The sequence below is a fragment of the Pelophylax lessonae genome (genome assembly GCF_965119305.1).
Source record: "Pelophylax lessonae genome assembly, chromosome: 13".
Lineage (NCBI taxonomy): Eukaryota > Metazoa > Chordata > Amphibia > Anura > Ranidae > Pelophylax > Pelophylax lessonae.
The window spans coordinates 73,832,546-73,860,368 of record NC_138780.1 but is presented as its reverse complement, the minus strand read 5'-3'; the positions used below and the strand labels follow the sequence as shown (position 1 = coordinate 73,860,368).

The window sequence follows — 27,823 nt, the reverse complement described above, 5'->3', positions numbered from 1 at the left end:
GTGGCGGTGTTGTCTCGCCGCCTGGTTTGGTTGAAATGTTGGTCGGTGGACCAGTCTTCACGTAAGACCTTAGCCAATCTGCCTTATGATGGGTCTCGCCTTTTAGTTACATAGTTACATAGTAGGTGAGGTTGAATAAAGACAATAGTCCATCCAGTTCAACCTGTGTAGGTGTGTGTGACTGTAATCATCTAACATAGCCCTCAATCTCCTGATCCTTGAGATGTAAGTCTAAGATTCTTTTGAAAGTCACCATACTACCCGCAGAAACCACCTCTTGTGGTAGACAATTCCACAATCTTGTAGCCCTAACAGTAAAGAACCCCCCACGTTGCCTGAGGTTAAAACGCTTCTCCTCTAATCGCATTGTATGTCCTCGAGTCCTCATGCAATTCCTTCGAATTAACAGCTTTTCTTCTAAGCTGAGATCCCCATTAAGATATTTATAAATTGCTATCATGTCCCCTCTCAGACGTCTTTTCTCCAGGGAAAATAAATCGAGCGATTGCAGCCGCTCTTCATAGGTAAGGTCCTCCAACCCCCTAATCAGTTTAGTTGCCCTTCTCTGGACTTTCTCCAGCTCCAACACATCCCTCCTGAGGACTGGCGACCAGAACTGGACAGAATACTCCAGATGCGGTCGGACCAGAGTTTTATAAAGTGGAAGGATTATAGTCTTATCTCTGGAATACATCCCTTTCTTTATGCATGCTAATATTCTGTTGGCTTTGGAAGCTGCCGCTTGGCATTGCATGCTGTTGCCTAATCTATCATCAACTAATCTATCATCAACTAAGACTCCCAGATCCTTCTCCATTTTTGATTCCCCCAAGGGTTCCCCTCCTAACGTGTATTGTGTTTTTATGTTTTTGGTCCCCAAGTGCAAAACCTTACACTTCTCCACATTAAACCTCATTTGCCATGTCGTTGCCCACTCCGTAATTTTGTCCAAGTCATTCTGTAGGATATCTGCTTCATGCTGTGCAGTTATTGCCCTGGCCAATTTTGTGTCATCTGCAAAAACTGATAACGAACTACTGATCCCGTCCTCAATGCTGTTTATGAATAAATTGAACAAGGTTGGTCCCAGGACTGAGCCCTGGGGCACCCCGCTTACTACCTCAGACCAGTCTGAGTATGCGCTGTTTATTACTACCCTTTGGACACGGCCTTTTAGCCAATTCCGTATCCAAGAGCAAACCCTGCTGTCGATACCTGCAGACCTTATTTTATAAATTAAGCGCTTGTGGGGAACTGTATCAAACGCCTTAGCGAAATCCAAGTACACCACATCCACTGGTCTCCCCCTATCTAGCTCACAGCTCACTTCCTCGTAGAATGCTAAGAGATTGGTTTGACAAGATCGCCCATTTGTAAACCCGTGCTGGTTACTACTGATGATGTTGTTGTCTTTAGCATACTCTACGATATAGTCCCTTATCATCCCCTCCAAAAGTTTACATATTATTGATGTCAGACTGACAGGCCTATAATTTCCCGGGATATGTCTCTGGCCCTTTTTGAATATCGGAATCACGTTAGCCTTCCTCCAATCCCCTGGTACATCTCCTGTCCTAATACTGTCAGCAAAGATCAGGAACAGTGGTCTAGATATAACCATACTGAGTTCCTTGAGCACTCTCGGATGTACGCCATCCGGGCCTGGTGATTTGTTTGTGTTAAGTTTATCCAGTCTTTACCTGATTTCCCCCTCTGTTAGCCATAGTGGCAAGTCCTGTGTATTACTACTAACCATACAGTCATGGTCAGTGTACCCTTCCTTTTCCTGCGTAAAGACTGACGAGAAAAAAGAATTCAGCACGGTTGCTTTTTCAGTGTCCTCTGTAACCATCCTCCCATCATCGCTAATTATGTGTGCAATATGCTCTGCCCTAGTTTTTTTGCTGTTGATATATTTAAAGAATTTCTTTGGGTTTTTTTTACTATCCTCCGCTATTTGTCTCTCAAAGTTGATTTTAGCCATCTTGATTTCGTGTTTACACTTCTTATTTTCCTCCTTGTATTGCTGGAAGGCCGATACGGTGCCCTCTGATTTATATTTCTTGAAGGCCAATTTTTTTCCCCTAATAAGTTTTTTAACGCTACGGTTTAGCCAGCCAGGTTTGGCTTTGTCTCTTCTAAATTTATTCCCCATAGGAATGCACTGCAAGATGCCTTTGCTTAATATTGTTCTAAAGCATTCCCATTTTTCCTCTGTGGTCAGTGATCCCAGGGTTTGGTCCCAGTTTACCCTTTCCATCAATGAGTACAATTTTGGAAAGTCTGCCCTTCTGAAGTTTAGGGTTCTTATGTTCCCCACTTGCCTTTTTATATTGTTATTTATACTAAATGTGATCATCCTGTGATCGCTAGAGCCCAGGTTGTCCTGGACTCCTACCTCCGAGATTATGTCTGGGTCATTAGTGATCAATAGATCCAGGATAGCATTCTCTCTAGTAGGGGAATCCACCAACTGCGACATGTAGTTATCCTGTAAGGTTTCCGTGAATAGCCGGGCCTTATGCGAGTGTGCAGTCCCCTCTTCCCAGTCAATGTCGGGATAATTGAAGTCCCCCAATATGATGACTGATCCTAGTTTTGCCGCTTTACCTATTAGTGCTAAAAATTCCAGCTCTACCTCCTCCCCTTGGTTAGGTGGCCTATAGCAAACCCCCACAACTACTTTTCCCTTATCTTCTTCCCTATCGAGTTCAACCCACACAGATTCTAAATCCATGCTCATCCCATCCGTAATGTCACTCCTTTCTAGCACCTTTATATTGTTCTTGACATAGAGACATACCCCTCCCCCTCTTTTACCAACCCTGTCCTTCCGGTACACCGAATACCCTTGGATATTGGCCAGCCAGTCATGTGAGGGGTCGAACCAAGTCTCCGTTATTCCCACAAGGTCTATGTCCTCCTCATGTACTAACATGTCCAACTCATCCATCTTATTAGCTAGGCTCCTGGCATTAGCATATACCTCTCTTAGTTTTACGGAAGTTAAACGTGATTGGCGGTTTTGTTTATTTCTGTTTGGTCTGCTGTTCTCCCGCACAGACCCGCCAATTGATGTTGTTGACCTACTGTCGCTATTGACCCTACAACTGCCTTCAGTCCTCTGCTCCCTCCTGACTGATTCTATTTCTGATCCCTCCCCCCCGTCTCCTAGTTTAAAAGCCCCTCCAACTCAGTGGCCATCTTTCTCCCCAAAAGAGCTGTACCGTCCCCATTAAGGTGCAGCCCATCCTTACTAAAGAGCCGGTAGCCGACTGAGAAGTCAGCCCAGTTCTCCAGGAACCCAAACCCCTCCTTCCTACACCAATTCCTCAGCCACTTGTTAACTTCCCTAAGCTCCTTCTGCCTCTCCTGTGCGGCTCCCCTTTTTGGGGAGTCCTTGGATGTGTTGATTAAGGGGATCACCGGAGGTAAGAGCACTCTCTTGCCCCATTTCCCCAAGGCTAAGGGGGCTTCTGGGAAGAAGCATGCTAATTTTCAGCCCCCTCAGGGGTCCTTTCGGTCGCACTACAAGGGCAAACCGTTCAAAGGTCAAGGCTCTCAGAAGAAGCCCTGGTCTGGAAAACAGAAGTCCGGTCAATCCGGATCCGCAGCCCATAACAGTGCGGCCTGAAGGGGCGCCCTCACCCAGTTTTGGGGTGGGGGGACGCTTGCTCGGTTTTCTTCAGCCCTGGTTGGCCCGCGTGCGGGACAGATGGGTTCAGGAGATCGTTCGATCTGGTTACAAGATCGAGTTTCTCTCTCGGCCGGAGAGCAGATTTTTTTCCCTCAAATCTTCAACTGTCTCCAGAGCGTTTACGGGACCTGCACCTGGCGGTGCGGGACCTGAGGGCTCAGGGAGTGGTAGTTCCGGTGCCTCATCGGGACAGATTTCGGGGGTTTTATTCCAATCTGTTCACCGTGCCCAGAAAGGAGGGCAAGGTTCGTCCAATTCTGGACTTGAAGGCTCTGAACCGCTCTGTGCGGGTTCGCAAGTTCCGCATGGAATCCCTGCGGTCGGTGGTGGCTGCCCTGGTTCGGGGGGAATTCATGGCCTCCGTCGATTTGAAGGATGCGTATCTTCACATCCCCATTTTCGAGGGTCACCAGAGGTACCTTCGATTTGCCATTGCGGAGGATCACTACCAGTTCGTGGCGTTGCCTTTTGGTCTCGCCTCGGCTCTGCGGGTCTTCACCAAGGTGCCCTCACCGGTTCTGGCATTATTGAGGGCCCAGGGCATTTCTGTCCTGGGGTATCTGGACGACATTCTGGTTCGGTCTGCGACCAGCCAGGGTCTGGAGAAGGACCTGTCTGTCACGATGCAAACTCTGCAGGAGTTTGGTTGGACGATAAATTTTCCAAAGTCGACACTGAGTCCGTCGGTTCGTCTTCCCTACCTGGGAATGATTCTGGACTCTGTGCAGGCGAAGGTCTTCCTGCCGGAAGACAAACTCAGGACTCTTCAGGAGGAAGTCAGGTCCCTCAGGGATGTTCCGCTCTCGTCTCTGCGGACGTGCATGAGATGTCTGGGATTGATGGTCTCGGCCTTCGAGGAGATTCCCTTCGCCCAGTTTCACACGCGGGGTCTCCAAGCGGAGATCCTGTCCATGTGGGACGGGCGACCTCGATCTCTGGATCTTCAAATCTTGTTGAGTCATCGCACCAGAAGAGACCTTCTGTGGTGGCTCCAGTCCCCGATGGTGTCCGGGGGCAAGTCGTTTCGTCCTATCTCGTGGACGGTAATCACCACGGATGCCAGCCTGTCGGGCTGGGGTGGTGTTCTGGGCGTTCTGTCCGCCCAGGGGACTTGGTCGGAGGGGGAGTCCTCCCTTCCGATCAACATTCTGGAATTGCGTGCGATAAATCTCTGTCTTCATCGCTGGACGGACCGGCTGCAGGGCTGCCCGGTTCGGGTGCAGACGGACAATGCCACGGCGGTGGCCTACATCAACCACCAAGGGGGCACCAGGAGTGCCCGAGCGGCTCGAGAAGTGGCCGACATTCTGTCTTGGGCCGAGACTCATGTCCCGGCGATGACGGCGGTTCACATTCCGGGGGGTGGAGAACTGGCAGGCGGACTATCTGAGTCGCCAGACTCTGGATCAGGGGGAATGGTCTCTCCACCCGGCTGTCTTCCAGATGTTGTGCGCGAAGTGGGGTCTTCCAGATGTGGACCTGTTCGCGTCTCGTCTCAACAACAAGGTGAGAAGGTTCGTGGCAAGGACGCGCGACCCTCGGGCACACGCGTCGGACGCGTTAGTGGCCCGTGGCATCAGTACAGGCTGATGTACGCGTTTCCACCGATTCAGTTGCTGTCCAGGTTCCTTCGCAGGTTACACTCGGAACGCAGCACGGTGATTCTTGTGGCACCGGACTGGCCTCGCCGGTCCTGGTACGCAGACCTCGTGAATCTGGCGCTCGACGCCCCGTGGCGTCTGCCTCTTCGAGACGATCTCCTGTCTCAAGGACCGATATACCATCCTGCTTTACAGTCGCTGGCTTTGACGGCCTGGCTGTTGAGACCGAGGTCCTGAAGGAGAAGGGTCTCTCCCCAGAGGTCGTTCATACCTTGATCAACGCGAGGAAGTCTTCCTCGGGGAAGGTTTATTACCGTACTTGGAAGGCCTATTTTGCCTGGTGTGAGTCCAGGGGGTTTTCACCCCGCACGTACTCGGTTTCCCGAGTGCTGTCCTTCCTTCAAACGGGTGTCGATCAGCGTTTGGCGCTGGCTACGATAAAGGGTCAGGTGTCTGCGCTGGCCGTTCTGTTTCAACGTCCCGTGGCTTCCAACTCCTTGGTTGGCACTTTTGTTCAGGGTGTGCGGCATCTGGTTCCTCCTAGGAGGGATCCTCTGCCCCCTTGGGACTTGAATCTCGTTCTATCTGTGTTACAACGTGCTCCTTTTGAACAGATCAGGGAGATCTCGTTGTCTATGTTGTCCAAAAAGGTCGCCTTTTTGGTTGCGATCACTTCGGCTCGCAGAGTGTCGGAGCTGGCGGCTTTGTCCTGCAAGTCTCCGTATCTGGTTGTTCATTTGGATAAGGTGGTCTTGCGACCTAATCCTTCTTTTCTTCCAAAGCGAGTTTCGGAATTCAATCTTAATGAGGATATTGTCTTGCCTTCGCTGTGCGCGAAGCCTATACATCCAAAGGAGGTGAGATTGCATTCTTTGGATGTTGTTCGGGCGATAAGGGTTTACCTTAAATCGACTGAGTCTTTTCGAAAGACGGACTCCTTGTTTGTTCTTCCAGAGGGTCCTCGGAAGGGCATGGCGGCGTCGGCCTCTACCATTGCCAAATGGATCAGGCAGACCATTGAACAGGCCTATTTTTTGCAGGGGAAGGTTCCCCCTGTGCCTGTGAAGGCGCACTCTACTAGATCTTTGAGTACGTCTTGGGCCTGTCGTCATGGGGCTTCTGTAGCCCAGGTGTGTAAGGCGGCGACCTGGTCGACCGTGCATACTTTCACAAAATTCTACAAAGTAGATGTTCAGGCATCGGCGGATGCTTCCTTTGGCCGCAAGGTTCTTAGTGCGGCAATTCCCTAGGGTCCCTTGTTGGGGTCCTCTGGCTGTTGGGATAAGTTTTTTATCCCCTGGTTATTTGTCTTTTCCTGGGTTGTTGCTTCTGTTGAGCACTTGTTTTTCCTGTAGCCCAGCTGGTTTCCTTCCTTTGGTAAGGTTCCTTTCTTTGATGCGGAGACTGCGTTGCCTTTCGGCGCGGATGCGTTTCCCACCCCTCATGTTTGCACTGCTTTGGGACGTCCCCATATGTGACGAATATGAAGAGGCGGCGACTGTCGGAGGACGTAAGAGAAAACGGAATTTTTGTAAAATCTTACCTGTAAAATTCCTTTCTCTGAGTCCTCCGACAGTCGCCGCCCCCGCCCCTCTTTTGGGGTTTGGTTGTATACTCTACTGCTATTCCACTGAAACTGAGATATGGTTGCAGGAAGTAGGAGGGTATTGACTGAGGGGACCACCCCCTGAGGGTGGGATATGTTAAAAGCTTTAATGTTAACATATTCTGTTGCCTAGCTACTCCTTCGGAGCAAAGTCTAATACCCCATATGTGACGAATATGAAGAGGCGGCGACTGTCGGAGGACTCAGAGAAAGGAATTTTACAGGTAAGATTTTACAAAAATTCAGTTTTTTCCATTCAAAATAATTCTCCATAGATAACTTTCTAATGCAGATGAATTGTTTTATCGCAATACTGTTAACCCAAGAAAGACGTTGGCAACTCCTTTTGCATATGAACCCATTTGTGTCAGTGGCTTTTGCGGAGGACTTTGTGTGTGCGTAGCTCACCATCCTTTACACAAATAAGAATATTGAGGCAATACTCTCCCAACAAAACCTAATATCCAAAAAACTTTTATTGAGCTGTGGAATAGGTAGTCAATTAGACACAATCCATATTCGATATAAACAAAATGTTGTCCATATACCTTCTTCAGTGTATTAAGGAGGTATAACTGTATCCTGCTTCCTCACTTACCCATAACTTTACCATGGGGGGAACAAACACACACACACTGGGTAAAATACTGTAAGTTTTTAACACGTCACCATTTTTCTAGGTAAATATATTTCTAAAGGTGCTATTGGCATGAAATTTTCACCACATGTCAGTAACAACCCATACATATAAAGAAACCAAAACAAACAGAAATGAAGTTATGTGTAATTAAATAGAACAACACAGGGAAAAGTGTTGACCACGCTAACCAAAATGTAATTCTTCGTATAAAATCCTTTGTTAGTAATGACAGCTTCAAGACGCCTCCTGTATGGAGAAACTAGTCGCATGCGTTGCTCAGGTGTGATTTTTGGCTCATTCTTCCACACAAACAGTCTTTCAATCTTGAAGGTTTCATGGGCCTCTTCTATGAACTCTGATCTTTAGTTCTTTCCAGAGATTTTCTATTGGATTCAAGTCAGGTGATTGACTGGGCCATTGTAGAGAACCTGTCACCAAAAAAAAAAAAAAAAATCATCACATAGGGGACTTTTTGTAAGATTAGTAAAATTTTTTTATTGTATATAGCACTACTCCCTTGGGAGCTGCTGGTTACGGATTCCCCTGGGTTACCCATAGCAATAACTGACAATAATGCATTTTCAAAATGCTTGGCTCAGTCAGAAAACCGTCTAGGGGTTTTGGTTTTTGTGGTTTTATTTTGAGAACTTGGATAGGAGAAGGGATGAGTGGGATACTCCAACTGAATAAACTATGTACAATTGCTGGGATTTTCTGTTTAGCTAAATGCAGCAAGGCCGCTGCTTCACCTTGCCACTAAAGTGAAGAAGAATTTGTTGTACTGTACTGTGAATTACTCTTCAGGGTCTTACTTGGCACCCCCTTTGTCCCTACTCTTCAGGGCTCTACACAGCACCCCCTTTTCTTTACAACTCTGTGTGAGCTGGCCCCTTGATCCTCTGACATTACTGGAGTGGCCCCCCTTCCTGGGCAGACCCTTTGGCAAGTCCCCTAGTACTCACGGACACTGTTTTTCCCAAGAGACTCTGCCAGCAGCTCCACTGTCGGCTCCACTGGATCCTCTGCAGCTCAGCTCCATACCTGGTTCACTAGGCCGTCTGCCTAAGACCACCTTCCTCATACACAGCAGGAGGAGAGACAGCCGTCCACCTCCTCCTGGGACTCTGCTTCCCGCCAAAGATGCCTTGTCACATGTCCCCTCAGCTTTTAGGGGCAATCCCAGGATGCATTGCAAGAATGCCCTCCCACTGAAACTCCCACAAAAGCCAATGTGTCACTGGCTGGGTTTCCTCCACTGCCCAACAAGCTCCCTCATTGAATGCAGTGGGAACACTCCCTCAGACCCAGTGAATCACACCTGGAAACATGCAACAGGCAACCTAATAGATTAGGCTCCCCTGATAAGCAGAAGGAGCAATAGATGTTTTTACCTATCACCTATGAGTGTGCTACATCTAAAAAATTAGTTACACCCAAGCACATAAAATACCTCCCAAACAAATTGAGGCACCCCCACATATACGCACGTTCAAGCGTAATGCACACTGCGGGGCGCCTAGACCTGAAAACATTGCATGCAATACACATGGTACATATTGCCGCTCATGCCGGAATGAGATCAATAATTCTAGCACCAGACCTACTTCGTAACACTAAACTGATTACCTATAGGGGACTTTGAAAGCATTGCTTATGGAAAATATAGGATACGGACTAGTGATGGACCGATATCGTTTTTTTAATACCGATATTTTGGTCATCGGTTATCGGTATCGGCCGATATTTTCAGACATGTAAAATGTTTTATTATTTTTTCCCAGGTACTCCTTGTGGAGAAATCTGGGGGTCTAAAAGACCCCCAAACCCCTCCTCGGCACTGAAAAGCATTTAAAACGCCAAGTATGGCTGTTGTAGTTTTTTTTTGAATGTGGCGCCGAGTACCCGGAAGTGATGTCATGACATCATTTCCGGGTTTTTTACATGGAGATCGGATCAGAGCCGAATGCGGCTTTGATCGGGTCTTCGGCGGCCGTGCAGGTAGGATGCCCAGGTCTTCCAGTGGGACAGGAGACCCGAGCGAGCCGCGGAAGGCGGCAGGAGGGGGGGAGACGTCCCCTCCTGCTCCTTGTAATGACAGCCGAGTGGCTTCTTGGCCGCATCGGTTGTCACCGTCGGCTATGGACGCCGGTACCGGGATGATTCCTCTAGCTGCAGGCATCACTCCGGTACAGCACTTTCCCGAAATATCGGTAACCTCAGAGGCCGATTCCGATATATCGGGGAAGAAAGGATGTGTATGACCAGTGTTCAAATGTGCCACATCCCTAATGGACAGTACATAGAGAGGGGTTCCCCTAAATGGGACTTTTTAGGCACAGAAGGATCTAGTATTATAATAATCAACAGTGATTTAGATAATAATGGTGATTTTTATTAAATGTGTATAAACAAAAAATTAAAAACATATACAAGCTATACCAAATGACACCAATGATCAACCAAATAGCAGAACTTTAACCCGACATGTTTCGAAGATAATAAACTTTCTCTTCTTCTTCAGGGGAAGCTCAAGTAAGTATTATATTAACAGAAAAATATATATATGAATATTATATACTAGATGTATAAAAAGCACATTTAAAGATATTGTGTTAACATTACTTACAGGGTTGACAGTGTCTAGACTTAAATAGCTTGTACAAGGGGTTAAAACCAAGGAAGCTGGGCTTGATCTGACTGGCGGTGTGGGCTGCTGATATGTATATGCAGCTTAGATGGTATGACAGGGTAAGCTGACCCGAGACCTCCACTATGGGCGTCTGAAGTTCAATAAAGTTAGGAAGCCAAACACGGTGCCATATCTTATCCCTTTTCATAAATGGTGTTAAAGCCAGACAGCTGGTAAAAAAAAAAAAGGATCACAAGAAAGGATTGGGTTTAGAGTTCTGATAATTCAATGTGTGGCAAGAGGAATGAGTATTAGAATTACTCAAACTTTAGATTGCCAAATAATATCGAAAATAGGTTAGAGAAAATTATTACTTGTACCTTAAAGGATGTGTAGATGGGCAGACCGATCCTCTCCAGCGAGCAGACAGCAGATACTGTGCTGCCCGAATGCTGGGAGGGGGTGTATAAGAGGCCATACTAATTAGGGAGAAGGAGGCATCAGCTGGCGTCCAGGACTGGGCTTCCTGGATCGCAAGCGCCGGGCCCGCCCCCACCCGACGTGTGCGCCGCATAGCGGCACAGCGCGGAGTGGGCGGGGCCGGCGTCTGCGTTCCACCGGCACGGCGTACGAAAACCGGAAGTTCAGAAGAACATCCGGTCTTCGTTGGTGCGCACACACCCAAAGGGGAGTGGAGCTGGAAAAGCACCAATGAGAGACATCGCCTGGAAGCGATGTGTCTCCACCGTGCCGGGACGCCCACAGGGGAGGACCCGGGAAACAGCTCGCAGATAAACGGCTGATGAGATACAAAGTAAAAAAGTTTAATCAGAGACATTTAATCAGCCAATATAGTTGGGCATGTTGATATATGTATATTATAGATGTATGTAACACCGCTAGAGATCAAGACCAGGCCAAGGTGTTGTAATGGAGACCACCTAAAGAACACAGATAGAAAAAGAGCATCAATAATACAAATTGGAAATATTCAAGTTGTACAGTACAAATGTGGACATTGACATCATGGAAATAAGAAAGCATATGATGTAATCAAAAAGAGGATAACAGTAGAACACAACAGTGAAATTCATTATATGTTGTCTACATGTACAGAATAATAAAGTACAATACATATGTGGACATATTACTCTGTATTTATCATTTTTCCATTCCTCCTGACTCAAAGCCTTCCAGGAATGGCTTGAAAGACAACATGCCATTTAACCCTGGTGGCTCAGTGGCTTTGAGGGAATAGATCCACCTCAGCTCAAGTTGGAGGAGACTTTTGTTCCAGTCTCCTCCTCTCGGGCTGGGGTGGATACGATCAAGGATTAAGAACTTTATTTTAGGGAATTTTCCCCCGTGGACTGTGCCTACATGGCGTCCAAGCGGGAGTTCTGGGTCAGACTTCCTCATGCTGAGGATATGCCGGTAAGCCCGTCGCCAGAACTCTAATTTGGTTTTGCCTACGTAGAAACATTGACAATCACATAGCAGTAGATACACCACCCCCGCCGTGCGACAGTTGGCGAAGTGTCTAGCTGTGAAAATAAGACCGTTAGGCAGCATGGGATTTTTTTGTGTCATCATGTAGCCGCAATAGTTGCAGCTGCCACATAAAAAGGTCCCTTTATATTTACAGCAACTAGTGAGGGACTCCTTTATGAATTCACTCCGAACCAACCTATCTTTGAGCGCAGGGGCTCTTTTGAAAGTGAATTTGGGAGTGTCTGAAAGATATTGGCCCAAAATTGGATCGGATGACAGAAGGTGCCAATGTTTGGCAACAATCCGTCTAATTTTAGAGTGTTGGTACGTAAATGGAGTTATGATTCTGGGTTCATCACTGTTGCTGTCCGTATTTGGAACCCTCTTTGGGGCTAGTAAAGCTTTCCTGTCACTAAGAAGAGCACGCTTATAAGCATGTTTGAGTGATTTTTTAGAATAACCTCTTCGTAATAATCTATCCCGCAGCCCACCGGCTGCAGATTGAAACGAGGGTAGATCAGAGCAAATACGCCTTAGTCGTAGGTATTGGCTTACTGGGATGGAACGGAGGAGGGGTGTGGGATGGAAGCTAGAACCATGGAGGATTGTATTCCCCGCAGTGGGCTTTCGGAAAAGTCCGCTGTGTAGGGTACCTCCTTCCCTACGAAGGACGAAGGAGGTACCCTACACAGCGGACTTTTCCGAAAGCCCACTGCGGGGAATACAATCCTCCATGGTTCTAGCTTCCATCCCACACCCCTCCTCCGTTCCATCCCAGTAAGCCAATACCTACGACTAAGGCGTATTTGCTCTGATCTACCCTCGTTTCAATCTGCAGCCGGTGGGCTGCGGGATAGATTATTACGAAGAGGTTATTCTAAAAAATCACTCAAACATGCTTATAAGCGTGCTCTTCTTAGTGACAGGAAAGCTTTACTAGCCCCAAAGAGGGTTCCAAATACGGACAGCAACAGTGATGAACCCAGAATCATAACTCCATTTACGTACCAACACTCTAAAATTAGACGGATTGTTGCCAAACATTGGCACCTTCTGTCATCCGATCCAATTTTGGGCCAATATCTTTCAGACACTCCCAAATTCACTTTCAAAAGAGCCCCTGCGCTCAAAGATAGGTTGGTTCGGAGTGAATTCATAAATGAGTCCCTCACTAGTTGCTGTAAATATAAAGGGACCTTTTTATGTGGCAGCTGCAACTATTGCGGCTACATGATGACACAAAAAAATCCCATGCTGCCTAACGGTCTTATTTTCACAGCTAGACACTTCGCCAACTGTCGCACGGCGGGGGTGGTGTATCTACTGCTATGTGATTGTCAATGTTTCTACGTAGGCAAAACCAAATTAGAGTTCTGGCGACGGGCTTACCGGCATATCCTCAGCATGAGGAAGTCTGACCCAGAACTCCCGCTTGGACGCCATGTAGGCACAGTCCACGGGGGAAAATTCCCTAAAATAAAGTTCTTAATCCTTGATCGTATCCACCCCAGCCCGAGAGGAGGAGACTGGAACAAAAGTCTCCTCCAACTTGAGCTGAGGTGGATCTATTCCCTCAAAGCCACTGAGCCACCAGGGTTAAATGGCATGTTGTCTTTCAAGCCATTCCTGGAAGGCTTTGAGTCAGGAGGAATGGAAAAATGATAAATACAGAGTAATATGTCCACATATGTATTGTACTTTATTATTCTGTACATGTAGACAACATATAATGAATTTCACTGTTGTGTTCTACTGTTATCCTCTTTTTGATTACATCATATGCTTTCTTATTTCCATGATGTCAATGTCCACATTTGTACTGTACAACTTGAATATTTCCAATTTGTATTATTGATGCTCTTTTTCTATCTGTGTTCTTTAGGTGGTCTCCATTACAACACCTTGGCCTGGTCTTGATCTCTAGCGGTGTTACATACATCTATAATATACATATATCAACATGCCCAACTATATTGGCTGATTAAATGTCTCTGATTAAACTTTTTTACTTTGTATCTCATCAGCCGTTTATCTGCGAGCTGTTTCCCGGGTCCTCCCCTGTGGGCGTCCCGGCACGGTGGAGACACATCGCTTCCAGGCGATGTCTCTCATTGGTGCTTTTCCAGCTCCACTCCCCTTTGGGTGTGTGCGCACCAACGAAGACCGGATGTTCTTCTGAACTTCCGGTTTTCGTACGCCGTGCCGGTGGAACGCAGACGCCGGCCCCGCCCACTCCGCGCTGTGCCGCTATGCGGCGCACACGTCGGGTGGGGGCGGGCCCGGCGCTTGCGATCCAGGAAGCCCAGTCCTGGACGCCAGCTGATGCCTCCTTCTCCCTAATTAGTATGGCCTCTTATACACCCCCTCCCAGCATTCGGGCAGCACAGTATCTGCTGTCTGCTCGCTGGAGAGGATCGGTCTGCCCATCTACACATCCTTTAAGGTACAAGTAATAATTTTCTCTAACCTATTTTCGATATTATTTGGCAATCTAAAGTTTGAGTAATTCTAATACTCATTCCTCTTGCCACACATTGAATTATCAGAACTCTAAACCCAATCCTTTCTTGTGATCCTTTTTTTTTTTTTACCAGCTGTCTGGCTTTAACACCATTTATGAAAAGGGATAAGATATGGCACCGTGTTTGGCTTCCTAACTTTATTGGACTTCAGACGCCCATAGTGGAGGTCTCGGGTCAGCTTACCCTGTCATACCATCTAAGCTGCATATACATATCAGCAGCCCACACCGCCAGTCAGATCAAGCCCAGCTTCCTTGGTTTTAACCCCTTGTACAAGCTATTTAAGTCTAGACACTGTCAACCCTGTAAGTAATGTTAACACAATATCTTTAAATGTGCTTTTTATACATCTAGTATATAATATTCATATATATATTTTTCTGTTAATATAATACTTACTTGAGCTTCCCCTGAAGAAGAAGAGAAAGTTTATTATCTTCGAAACATGTCGGGTTAAAGTTCTGCTATTTGGTTGATCATTGGTGTCATTTGGTATAGCTTGTATATGTTTTTAATTTTTTGTTTATACACATTTAATAAAAATCACCATTATTATCTAAATCACTGTTGATTATTATAATACTAGATCCTTCTGTGCCTAAAAAGTCCCATTTAGGGGAACCCCTCTCTATGATATATCGGGGAAAGTGCATATCGGTGGTGCCGATAATCGGTCGATCCCTAGTACTGACATGTTGGGTATCTCTCTATTCTGCTTTTATATTTTACCAAAAAAAATTTTGGGTAATTCTATTGTGTGTGTTTTTTTTTTTTTTTTTTTTAACAACTGAAATTTTGTTCTTCCTAGACCTTTGCGGTAATATGTGACATAAGAAATTGGAACTACCACTATTTTATTCTCTAGGGTGTCTGCCTTCAGAAAATCTATAATGTTTGGGGGTTTTATGTTATCTTCGGGCCTAAAATAATTTTTTAAACGTGCAAAAAATGAAAAAATGGCTCTGGCTGTGAAAGGGTTAAAGGATAAGTTCACCTTCGGGAACATATTACATGGTGATTTAAACTGAGTGACTGCAGCTGACGTCTTCAGATACAGAATGTGAGTATCTGCTATATAGGTTTAATATGGACACAGATTTGTTTTAAGCGTTAATAATTTCTGGTAGTTAGCGCATCGTTCCTTTCTATTTTACATATACAGATGTGGCTCACAGCAATTTCATTTAAAGAACTTTAATTTTCTATAAATTTGTGCTGCATTAGTCTTTAATAAGCAGTTTCCTCGTCATATCTTTTGCAGACAGTTCCAGGCCCGGGTTTCTCGTCAAGTGTTAAAGAGTCTTGCTGATGAAGATGTTGAGGAGTCTGTATCCTCTGAACCTCAGCGCAGCTCTCTGGTGGATTTAAAAGCCAGAGGAAAAAACAAAGCAAGAGCTCCAGTGAGCAGAGTGGGAGATAACCTAAAACGTAAGTAATTTATTTCTTCAGAAAACTTCTTTAACCACTTCAATACCGGGCACTTTCACCCCCTTCCTGCCCAGACCAATTTTCAGCTTTTAGCGCTGTTGCATTTTGAATGACAATTGCGCGGTCATGCAACACTGTACCTAAACTAAATTTGTCATTTTTTTCCCACAAATAGAGCTTTCTTTTGGTGGTATTTGATCACCGAAAAGTTTGAGGGAAAAAAAAAAAAAGATTTTTTGTTTGTTATAACATTTTGTAAATGGATACGTTTTTTTCGGCACTAATATGCAGCACTGATGGGGCGGCGCTGATAGATGGCACTGGTGGGCGGCACTGATAGATGGCAATGGTGGGCAGCACTGATGGGGAGGGCACCACTGGCAGGCTCCCTGAGCCCTGATTACCATCCCTGGTGGTCATGGGTGGGCATCTCTGGTGGCTCTAGTGGCACCCCCCCCCCCCCCAAGGCTCTGCACTGGTAATCAATGCTCTGATTACCAGCACAGACCCCCCTTCCCTGTCAGGAGAGCCGCAGATCGGCTCTCCTCTATTCGTGCCTGTCAGGCACGAACAGAGGAAAGCCGATCAACGGCACTTCCTACAGCACTTCCTATTTACTATGTGACCAGCTGTGATTGGACACAGCTGGTCACATGGTAAAGAGCCTACGTCAGTAGGCTCTTTACCAAGATCAGAGATGCGGTGTGTCAGAGTGACATACCGCAGCACCGATCGCCGCTCTGGAGAGAGATGGGGCTCAGGTAAGTATTAGGGGGGCTGAGGGGAACTGATGGACACAGAAGGCTTTTTATCTTAATGTATTGAAGAATTTTTGTGCCCTTTTTGCAATCATCAGTCATATTTGGGTGCGTACATCCTTTGCATAGTAAGAATCTCCTTGAATGGCTGAATTTTGTGAGATATTTAAAGATGTTAGATGTTTTAAAGTGATTGTAAAGTCTCGTTTTTTAAACAAAAATAACAAGCATGTTCTACTGATCTGCTCTGTGCAGTTGGCTTTGCACAGTGTAGCCCTGGTCTTCCTCTTCTCGGGTCCCTCTTCTGCTCTCCTAGCCCCTCCCTCCTGGTGAGTGCCCCCACAGCAAGCACCGCAGATAAGGAGGCTCGGTATTGAGCAGATGAGTATAATCTGTTTATTATTTTGATTTAAAAACGTTAAAAGACTTTGGCGCGACTTGCACGGACTTCATATAATTGAAGTCAATGCAAGTCGCCTCCAGGTCGCCCCAAAGTAGTACAGGACCCTTTTTCTAAGTCAGAGCGACTTGTGTCGCTCCTATTAGAACGGGTCCTGTGCTAATCAATGGCTAGCGACCAAGCGCGACTTGTCAGGCTGACAAGTTGCCTGACAAGTCGCGCTAGTCTGAATGGACCCTTAGGCTGAGTTTACTATAACTAAATTTAATTTACCTATTAGTGTTCTTTGCTGAAAAGCAGAAGTATGCCCTAGATTGGGTATACTTCCAGCGTCAAATTTCAGTAGAAAGTGCTGCCATGTCTACATATTGCTTGTGTAGTTAGAGGTGACAGGCCTATCCAAAACAGGTGATAAAGTGGCTTTAAAGTCACCCATAAACAGGATTTTTGCTGGACAATGCGGGGCCAACTTAAATACAGTAGATCGGCCTTTAAAAGGTGGTGGCAAATGCACATTAACAATAATATACTTTTGACCACATGTAATTATCAGGATGAATAAACGTGAAATGTCTTTTGGATCCAAGGACATTTCGAGGCAAGTATTTTGCTACCCATCCGATGCGTTTCTTGTAACATGACAATAAGAGGGATGTGGAGCTAAATATATTAAAACATGAGGGCATATTTAAAATTTGGAGTTCACACCCCTGACATTCCATGAAAGAACTGAGTTGCATAGGTTTAGATACCATTAAAAAAAAAAAAAAAAAAACAACTAACATAACCGTACTAGGATAACAACATAGGGGACTTGGAGAGATCTCTGACGGGAAGCAAGAGCCAGTGCACCAAAGAAAGAAAAAGTGACCGTAAATTAGTAACTTCCATGAGAAAAAAAACAAGCTCCCTGCCGGAGCACTGCACTAAAAGAACAAATGAGCGCACTCAACCACAAATGTAGGAGGCAGTTTGAGGAATAGCGCAGCAAACTCTGTGGGTTTAGGGCCCTCCTCCTATTCAGGAAGTCCCACCACCCACAAGTTATTACGGCGGAGTCTGTTCCCGATACCTACAGACTTCTCTTGAAGGGCTTTTACCTGGCGCTGCAGTGTCCGGATCTCCCTAGAATCCGTCTGGATTGTGTCCTCGATGGTAGATATAACGAGACTGGGCTTCTGAACCGTCCCTGATCTTTCTCCATATAATGACTGAGGCTGATGGTGTCAGTGTGCCTATTTTGGAGGTGTGGGTTTCTTTGCAGGAGGTGATAGCCGCCAAAAAGTCTGTAGGAGCCAAGCCAGTCTCCTCCTCCACGTTTGTTTGCGTGCCTGTCCAGACTGCAGCACAAGGAGACCTCATGGCCAAGATGGCCCTCCGAGGCGAGGAGCAGGAGGAACTCGCGGCATTTTAGGTGTCTAGAGCTTCGCCAGAGACCTGTAAGAGCACTGCAGGATGAGCCACAAGTGAGTCTGGAACGTTGATACACATTGATAAGGATGCAATTCTGGAGTGGACAGGAGCGGAGCTCAGCCTGCACATGTCCTGCTCTGTTCACTTCCCAGCCACTCCCAATTTACCTGTTAATGTTAACATGCTATCATGCCTTTTTACAAATGCTGGTTTCACTCTGAGTGGAATTAAATAGGGCTTTAGATTGACTCTAAGCATTATTTGAAGGAGCAAATTACCAGATTATAGTATTTATTATTTTTTTAATTGTTTATAGGCTCTAGCCAGAGTTTTAGTGCTCCGATGGCTCCCCCGCAACAAATCCCCAGCCGGACTGGTTTTGCTGTGTTTGATGAAAATACAGGCATTCGTGTCCCTGAAAGTCAACCAACACTTGCTGCTCAACCCTGGGCAGCATTGCCTCAATCACGGGCCAAAGAAAATGAACTCAAAGCAGGGCCCTGGAGCTCTGGCCGGGTAAGAAGAAACCGCATGTCTTAAAAGACTACTAAACATCTAGCATCAGATATTTTTGATTTTAGGTGCATGCATGTTAAGAATTTGTAATTCCCACACTTACAGGTATTCGTTACATCTTACAAAGATCATTACTTCCCCAGGCAATGCTTTCATCTGATATAATGTAACCGATCAAGTCCTCTTTTGTTCAGGCATCATGCAGGGTCAGCAACTTGACTGAACTGGGATGATGAATCGGAGATAACGCAATAATTATTTGCAAATTGCCGTAAAGAATTGAATAATTAACTGAGTTCTGATTGGTTGCCATGAAGCATTTCACGTTGCAATTACTCTACCGTATCAACTACAGTAGTTTGTATTCAGTTCCATATTGTGAAGTTTCTCATACTTGGCTTTCCAAGCTCTGGTTTTATGCATGGCAAAAAAGTACAAAAGCTTTAACGCTAGTGCATAGATGAAATTTAGAGTTTGGTATAAACTATTATTAGCGTGGTTTAATGTATTATATAAACCACGGATACTTTTTCTGTTCAAACGGTTTTTATTAAGGCAGAAGGAATGTAGTACAAAACAATACCAGTAGGTAACAATGGTGCATAACAGATGAATACACGTCAAAATGACATCATGAACAGCAAGTAGTAGCATAACAGTCAGGTTTAGGAATAGGAAAGGGGCAAGCTGGGCGCCCCGGTATACAAGTACAAAGGATAAACACAGTGCATAAGGGCGGCTGGGGGTAGGGCAAAAGAGGAGGCCGTAGTGCAGCAAAAGTTGGTGGTCCAGCCACAACAGGGAAACAAATTAGGTAGCGGCCAACTCGAGGCAATAAGGGGGGGGGGAAGAAGGTAGTAAGAGGGGCAAGAAGGATAGGGGGGGGGAAGAAGGGCAAAACAGTGGGGGGGGGGTTATGCGGGGGAGGAAAGGTGCCAGGAGGGAGTCCCAGGCCACTGATGTGGTTCAGAGCGACAATACCAATAGGGAATCGGTGACCACATGTCAAGCTAGTACAAGGGATTCATCAAAGCCTATCGGAAGGCAGTTGTCAATCCATGGTTTCCAAAGCTTTTCGTAAGGTATGAGTTTATCCAGCAGGATAGCTTCAGTTTTAGCGTGGATCATAGCTTGAGTGACTCTATTTTTCGTGGTAAGGAAACAAAGGGAGGAAGTTTTTCCAGGCCTTCGCAGCCGTGGTGACATACAGGAAAAGTTTAAACTGGTGACGTGTGAGGTGAGGTGGCTTGCAGTTCAGGAGCAGGATCAGGGGTAAGGGGTGTGTGGAAGATTGTAGATAAAACCCGATAGACTTCGGACCAAAAGGTACGGACCGTGGGGCATTCCCACCAAATGTGTGCATGGGTACCTAGGGACTCGCAACCACGAAAGCAACGAGGTGAGTACTGTGGCACATATTTGGAGACTCTGGCTGGGACCAAGTACCATCTGGTAAGGACCTTGTAATTTGTCTCCAAGGCTACAATATTTGGGGAAGCCGATTTAGTGGCTTGCCAAATTTGGATCCAGTCAGAGTCTTCCAAGGAGAGGTGTAGGTCCCTTTCCCATTTGGAAGCATATGCCGGGGGGGTGGTCTCTTGAACCGATAGAAGTTGGGCATAGAGATCAGAGATGAGCCCCCTGTTTTGCAAGCCCGTTCAAAGGTGGAGAACACATGGGAGCTATCGCGCGCCGGTGTGTTCTGGCTAAAGAAGTGTTTCAGTTGCAAGTAGCGAAATAATTCGCCAGGAGCGAGGTTGTGGTCCTCACGCAAGGCTGGGAAGGTTTGAAAAGCCCGGGGAACCACGGATACTTTTTACCATTGGCTGAGCTGCTTTCTCCTTTTAATACAGCAAGACCTGTACTATGAACAGAAAACGGGAAAAACCTTACTATCAGTTTGCTTTGAACTTTCAGTTATATTTTTTTATGATTGTTTTGTTTTAGCCACCACGCAGCACCCATCAGACTTCCAGCCATGATTCAACTCCAAGTCTTCCCAGCTTCACACCCTATGTGGATGAATTGGCCGAGCAACAGACAGTGTAAGATTTATTCAGGCATTTTTTACAACTTTGCAGATACGTACAGTACATAATGTATATCATTGTTTTTGTGGTATTTTTCATGTAAAGAAGGAAGTAAGAATGTTTAAAAGAATGACTGTAGTGTCCATTATTATCTGTCTGCCTGTGTTGTACATGGTAACCTGCCCTATTCTCACCTTCATTTTTAAACTGCAATCAAACATTAGCAGCAGTCCTAGGCAGCACAGGTAATGACTGTTGCAGCGTTTTTTAACCATTGGGCTGTTGCTTGACATCTTAGTAGACTATGAACAGTAAATGTTGCTTTTATCATTTACTCCTATTATAGATGATCTGTGTTGGTTGTATTGGGTATGTTGTCAAATACTTTGTCACTCCAGTGTTAAAGCAAACCTACATTTTACCTGTTCAGAACAAAGAACAACTTGGCTATTATTTCCCCATTGCCAGCAGAACAAACTTAAAGCGGTAGTATACTCAGCCCTTAGTCTCTCCAACTCCATTCTAAGCCTGTAACATGTCATTATAAATCAAATCGCATGTAAATAATATAATAAAAATGTTCCTTACATCTTTAATTTGTTCCGTTCTGGTGGGTTTTTTCTCCTGTATAGCGCCGCCATCCTTGCTGTGGTTTCCGTCTCCCGATCTGTGCAGTATTTCCGCCCTCATTGAGTGTCGTGTTCAGAAATCCCGCGCATGCGCACTAGCAGACGAAACCAAGCCTCTTCACTCTAGCTCTGCAGTTCCTCCTTCGCGTCTTCGGCTCTCTCCACTAGCACTCCCCTGTGACGTAGCAAGTCACATGGGGTAGTGGAGGATTTTCTGAATGGGGCTGTCGGAGTCTCGTGTGAGCACAGGGCTTATGTCCGGCACAGGAAATGACGCAGCCCCGGCATAGACCCTGCATTATTCCGGCAGCAGCATTAGCTTGCCGTAAAATCCGGGTACACAGAGCATGCGCGGGTGACGTCATTCGCAAGAACGACAAATATCAAGAGAATGGCAAAAGTGAGTGGCAAAGGACAAGGTTAGAGATGTGATGCGCACATATATGATTTAAATTCTAAAAAAGTACCAGAAATTAATATACTACCGCTTTAAGTAGCAGTCTAGGCAAAACTAACTAATGCTAAACCTGCTCTGTACCACATTCTAAACCTAATCTATCTAACCCTGTAAAGCAGAATTTGCTGTACTTGCCTATTCTGCAGCTGACCTGGTCAGGTCCCAGCATCAGCTGTCAGCGGCGGCTTCGACGTGGAGGCGGGTGCAGGAGAGGCATCTGACAACAGAAGCCCCATAGTAACTCTATGGTTGATGTCACTTCCCAGGCGTTTCACAGCCATTGTCGATCCTCTCTTGCACAGAGCTTCTGCCGCTGGAGACAGGATCGGTTGCAGAATAGGTAAGTACAGCTATTTCTGCTTTACAGGGTTAAATAAATTGGGTTTAGAATGTGGAACAGAGCAGGTTTTGCATTAGTTAGGTATTGCCTGGACTTCTCCTTTTTTACTTTTTCCTTTACACTCTCACTTCTATTTATTGCCAGGAACTGAAGGAAATACCCAGTACCTCCTGGTTTGAAATTGCTCAAAAAGTGGTCCATAGTCCTGTGTAAGCTATGACTCCAGTGACTTGTAATCTGCATCAGGTTTTTCTTCAGTTCCCAGGTGATGAGCTGCAGGGGAGCTAAAGGGAAGTGTATGCACCTGTGAAGGCCTGGGTGAAAGTGAATCTGTTTTGCCCTGCGTGAGCAAAGCATAGATTTACACAAAAACGTATTTTCTCTATCGCTCATTGACAGACGTAGTCTTCTTGATTCTCAAGAGCTGGGTTATGTTGTCTCCGCAGGAGTAGGACTAGGCAGAATGACAAAAACGTTCTGGCTCCACCCTAGGGGGCAGTCCCTGAGGGTATATCCTCCCTCTCTCTGCTACAGGGAATCAGTTTTTTTCTGTCTAGTCAGGAGTAAGGACCTAAGTTCCTTGCTGGGATCTTTTGGTCCTGGCAAGACTTTTTTTTCTTTAAGAAAAAGACATTTTTTAGGTAGTTTTCTCCAGTGTTTTTTTCCTGTGAGATCTTCAAGCAAAAATGCCGGACTGGGCGACACTTGTGGTCACCCCAGCCGGCCTACGAGCGCGTGCAGACCAGGCATTGCGCTTGGTCGGCCGCGACATATTCAAGTAAGTATGCGGGGCCGGGCGACGGGCTGGATGTGAGATCCAGTGGTCACCCCGGTCTCTGCCTAAAAAGCGCGTGCAGACCAGTGCGCTGAGTCGGCCGCGACGGAGTCCCAGTTAAGGGACTGACTTTGCGAGTTAAAAGCTCGCTTGGACGCCAGGACCAGAGAGTCGAGGCGTCCACAAACCCCCACATCGGTGGAGAGGGTATTATGAAGAGAGGGTGCCTGTCGGTTCGGTATGGTGAGTAAAACGTTCCCTTTTTTCCTCATTTATGAGGCAGTATATATTATGGGCCCCTCCATATATGGTCAGTATATATCTGACACTTACAAGTCCCCCTTGTAATACAGCATGTGTTTGTGGGAAGTGGACTTGGTTCAAGAGCTAGCACTCTACCCAGCAGACTGTAACATTACAGCAAACATAGGAGGTATAATCCTACCTTATGTGCAGTGTATCTCTGTAGATCCATATGTCACCTCTCAGCAGAGTGCAGGTGGATGTGCTGGGAAGACGATATCGGCGGTCCGCCGCCATTTTGCCGTAGACCGAATGCATGTATGTCCTCAGGTCACGCCGGCCGCCATGTTTTTGGAGTCTTATGTCTCTTCTATGGGGGCGGCCATGTTTTGTGAGCCCAGCGTCCTCGTGGAGGGCTGGGAACGCCGGAAGGCGTACACAGGGGGCGGAGCCACGCCTTCTGCCCGGGAAAAAGCAAACAGCTCCTTCCAGTCTGTGTAAGACAGACGCTGGCTGCAGTTTGTTGGAAACTGCTCTGCATCGGTTGGTGAGCCTTGGGGGTCCCTCTCTCTCTCTCTCTGGGATCGAGAAGCAGGTACTCTGAGGGGCGCTATTGCGCTAGGGGGAGACACACAAAAAAAAAAAAAAAAAAAAAAAAAAAGAAGTTTTTTGTTTATTGCTGGCAAAAGTGTCCTGTATTAACATGGACCCTGCCACTCATGTATCTCCTCCGGATCCCCTCGAGGGGTCTGCGGGATCCTCCAGCACCCCATTGACAATTGAATCTTTGTCAGCCATTATGGAAACTTTTGTGTCCCGGGTGGAAGTGGCTTGTCAGGGACAGGGCGCAAGAAAGCGACCCCCGCCTAACCCCTTATTATCTGAAACCTCGGATTCAGACTCTGAGCCTATTTCTGCAGTTGCAGGTACTTCATCTGGTATTGGTGTCTCGGGTCCTGTCTCTTCAGACAGTGAGGAGGATGTTTCGGCATCAGCCATAGCCCGAGAGGAAGCGTTGGTAAACGCACTCATTGTATCTGTTCAAGAGACCTTAAGGTTACAGGGTATTCCATCAGAAATAGCTGAAACTGAGATCCCTTTTGGGACTAAAAAGCGCATCAAAGTGGCAAAGGTTTTTCCATTGCCCAAATGTTTTGGCAATCCAATCGATGAAGAATGGCGTCTGCCAAAACGCACTTTTAATATTTCCAAACGCATTGACAGGCGTTATCCGTTTGAGGAAACCCTTATTAAGAAATGGACAGAACCACCTGGGGTGGATTCACCAATTGCTAGATTGAATAAAGCCACGGTTATTCCTTTGGAAGACGCTCCGTCTTTTAAAGATCCAGTGGATCGCAAGATAGAAGCTATGTCTCGCACCATGTTTTCCTTGATTGGATCAGCTTTCAGGCCAATAATTGCTATTGGTCTGGTTTCGCAGGCTGTAACTGAATGGACCAAGTGGTTACGCCGGGACTTAGAAGAAGTCCCTCAGGCGGTATCAGATTTGTTGGAACAAATGATACAGGGGTTACAGTTTGTATGTGATGCGGCGTTAGACGCCACTCCATTAATGGCGCGAGCATCAGTCTCAGCAGTGGTTCTCAGGCGCACACTGTGGCTAAAAGGTTGGATAGCCGACCAAGGTTCCAAGAAAGCATTGGCTAATATCCCCTTTTCAGGAGAACGTCTATTTGGAGCCAACTTAGATGAGATCATTAAGGATCTCACCGGTGGAAAAAGCACCTTTTTACCGCAAAATTTTAAAGGTAGAGGAACTCGTCAAAGACGAGGGCCTTCTTTTTCTGCTCACAAGAGGTTTTTTCGTCCAGCGGGTGAAAAAACTAAGTCCTCCAAGCCTCCTGCAGGAGGCATCAGGGGTCGTTGGTCGGGCAAGCAAAAGCCCGCCCCCTCCAGACCTGAAGATAAACCATCCAAAGCCTGAAGGTGCGCCCCCACCCATAACTGGGGTGGGGGGACGTCTTCGCCGGTTCCCGGATCCATGGCTTTCCAGAATCCCGGACAAATGGGTTTGCGAAGTCATAAAGTCAGGGTACAAGATCGAGTTTCGATCTCTCCCACCGGCGCGATTCTTCCCTTCCAATATCCGACTATCTCCGGATCGTCTAGAAGATCTGCGGAGAGCAGTCACAGATCTACTACAACAAGGAGTGGTAGTCCACGTTCCTTGGACAGAACGGTTTCAAGGGTTTTATTCAAACCTGTTTACAATACCCAGGAAAGAGGGCAAAGTGCGTCCAATTCTGGACTTAAGAGCACTCAATTCTTTCGTCAACATAAGAAGATTCAGAATGGAGTCCATTCGCACGGTAGCAGCCTTCCTGCATCCAGGGGATGTCCTAGCGTCCATAGACATCAAGGACGCCTATCTTCACATTCCCATTTTCGCAGGACATCAGCGTTTTCTACGCTTTTCCGTAGAGGAGAACCACTATCAGTTTGTGGCATTACCTTTCGGTCTCGCCACGGCTCCGCGGGTCTTCACAAAAGTGTTGGCCCCAATGTTGGCACTTCTGCGCCAAAGAGGTATATCGATTCTAGGTTACCTAGACGATCTTCTGCTTCATGCAGAGTCTCCTCAGACCTTGCTACAAAACATAGAAATTACTATGATTTCTTTACAGGAATTCGGGTGGCTGGTGAACCAGCAAAAGTCTTTTCTGGTTCCCACCCAGAGGCTCGAATATCTGGGTCTAATTCTAGACACAGTCAGGACAAGAGTGTTTCTTCCGGTAGGGAAACTTCGAAAGATTCAATCAGCAGTCCAGTTGTTACTGTCCAACAGCTGGTCTTCCCTTCGGACTTGCATGAGGGTTCTGGGGTTGATGGTGGCTTCATTCGAAGCAGTCCCATTTGCCCAGTCCCATGCCCGAATTCTTCAGCAAGAGATTCTCCTCAGATGGAATCGGAATCCGGAATCCCTGGACAATCAGATACGATTGAGCAAACAGACCAGAGAGTCTCTGGTTTGGTGGCTTCGGTCTCCAATGCTCAGCCAGGGAAAGTCATTTCTGCCAATATATTGGACGATAGTGACCACGGATGCCAGTCTATCCGGATGGGGAGGAATTCTCGGTCAATTATCTGCCCAGGGACTTTGGTCCCCGGAAGAATCCAGATTACCGATAAATGTATTGGAACTGAGAGCGATCAGACTTTGTCTGATTCACTGGACCGAGCAGCTCCAGGGCAGCCCGGTTCGGATCCAGTCGGACAATGCCACGGCCGTGGCTTATGTCAATCACCAGGGGGGCACCAAGAGTGTCCGAGCGGCCAAAGAAGTGGCTTGCATTCTTCGCTGGGCGGAACGATTTGTTCCAGCAATCTCTGCGGTGTTCATTCCGGGGGTGGAGAATTGGCAGGCAGATTATCTCAGCCGTCAGACCCTGGATCAGGGGGAATGGTCCCTCCATCCAGACGTTTTCCACCAGTTGTGCCTACGGTGGGGCACCCCGGATGTGGATCTGTTGGCATCACGATTCAACAGGAAAGTTCAGAGATTCGTGGCTCGCTCCCGCGATCCTCTAGCAGAAACCGCAGACGCACTGATCGCCCCGTGGGGGCAATACCAGCTAATATATGCCTTCCCTCCTCTCGCGTTACTGCCAAGACTTCTTCGCAGGGTAGAGGAGGAAGGAATCCCAGTAATCCTGGTAACTCCGGACTGGCCTCGTCGAGCTTGGTACGCCGACATGGTCAGACTGGTGGCGGACGTCCCGTGGAGACTTCCTCTCAGAGAGGATCTACTGTCTCAGGGACCGATCTTCCATCCTGCTTTACGATCGCTGGCTTTAACGGCCTGGCTATTGAGACCCAGGTGCTGAAAGACAAAGGTTTGTCAGCTTCAGTTATTCCTACTCTAGTTGAAGCAAGGAAAGCGACTTCCAGAAAGATTTATCATCGCACATGGAAGTCCTACATTGCATGGTGTGAACCTTTGGGGTTCCGTCCTCGGTCTTATTCGATTAGTCGAATATTGGCTTTTCTGCAACAAGGGGTTGAGCAGAAACTGGCCTTGAGTACTATCAAGGGTCAGGTCTCAGCATTAGCCATCTTCTTTCAGAAGCCGTTGGCTACTCATTCCTTGGTGCGGAATTTCATCCAGGGGGTGCGACATCTGGCTCCGCCAGTGCGCGCGCCGTTACCCCCCTGGGATCTTAATTTAGTGTTGTCGGTTCTTCAGAAACCTCCCTTTGAAGATATTAGGGAGATTCCTCTACCCACGTTGTCCCAGAAGGTGGCCTTCTTGGTGGCTATTACTTCTGCACGCAGGGTGTCAGAACTGGCCGCATTATCTTGTCGTTCACCATATCTGGTGGTTCATAGAGATAAGGTGGTTCTTCGTCCGAATCCATCCTTCCTACCAAAAGTAGTTTCAGAATTTCATCTGAATGAAGAAATTGTGTTACCTTCCCTGTGTCCTAAGCCCAGTCATCCTCGGGAATTTGCTTTGCACTCCTTGGATGTGGTCCGGGCGATCAGGGTATACTTGAAAACGACAGACTCGTTTCGCAAGACGGATTCACTTTTTGTGATCCCAGATGGACCCAAAAAGGGGTTGCCTGCATCTGCCGCGACCATTTCCAGATGGATCAGACAGACGATAGTGCAGGCTTATTCTATT

The 27,823-nt window shown here is 46.8% G+C and overlaps 1 protein-coding gene across 1 annotated transcript in view; it reads left to right on the top strand.

Annotated features, from left to right (window-relative positions):
- BUB1B (BUB1 mitotic checkpoint serine/threonine kinase B) overlaps nt 1-27,823 on the top strand; it is a 138,833-nt gene that overhangs the window by 22,881 nt on the left and 88,129 nt on the right. Inside the window, exons 6-8 of the mRNA XM_082275302.1 lie at nt 15,448-15,614; nt 18,502-18,701; nt 20,649-20,746. Of these exons, the coding sequence (XP_082131428.1) occupies nt 15,448-15,614; nt 18,502-18,701; nt 20,649-20,746 (465 nt within the window). The remainder of the gene's footprint in view (nt 1-15,447; nt 15,615-18,501; nt 18,702-20,648; nt 20,747-27,823) is intronic.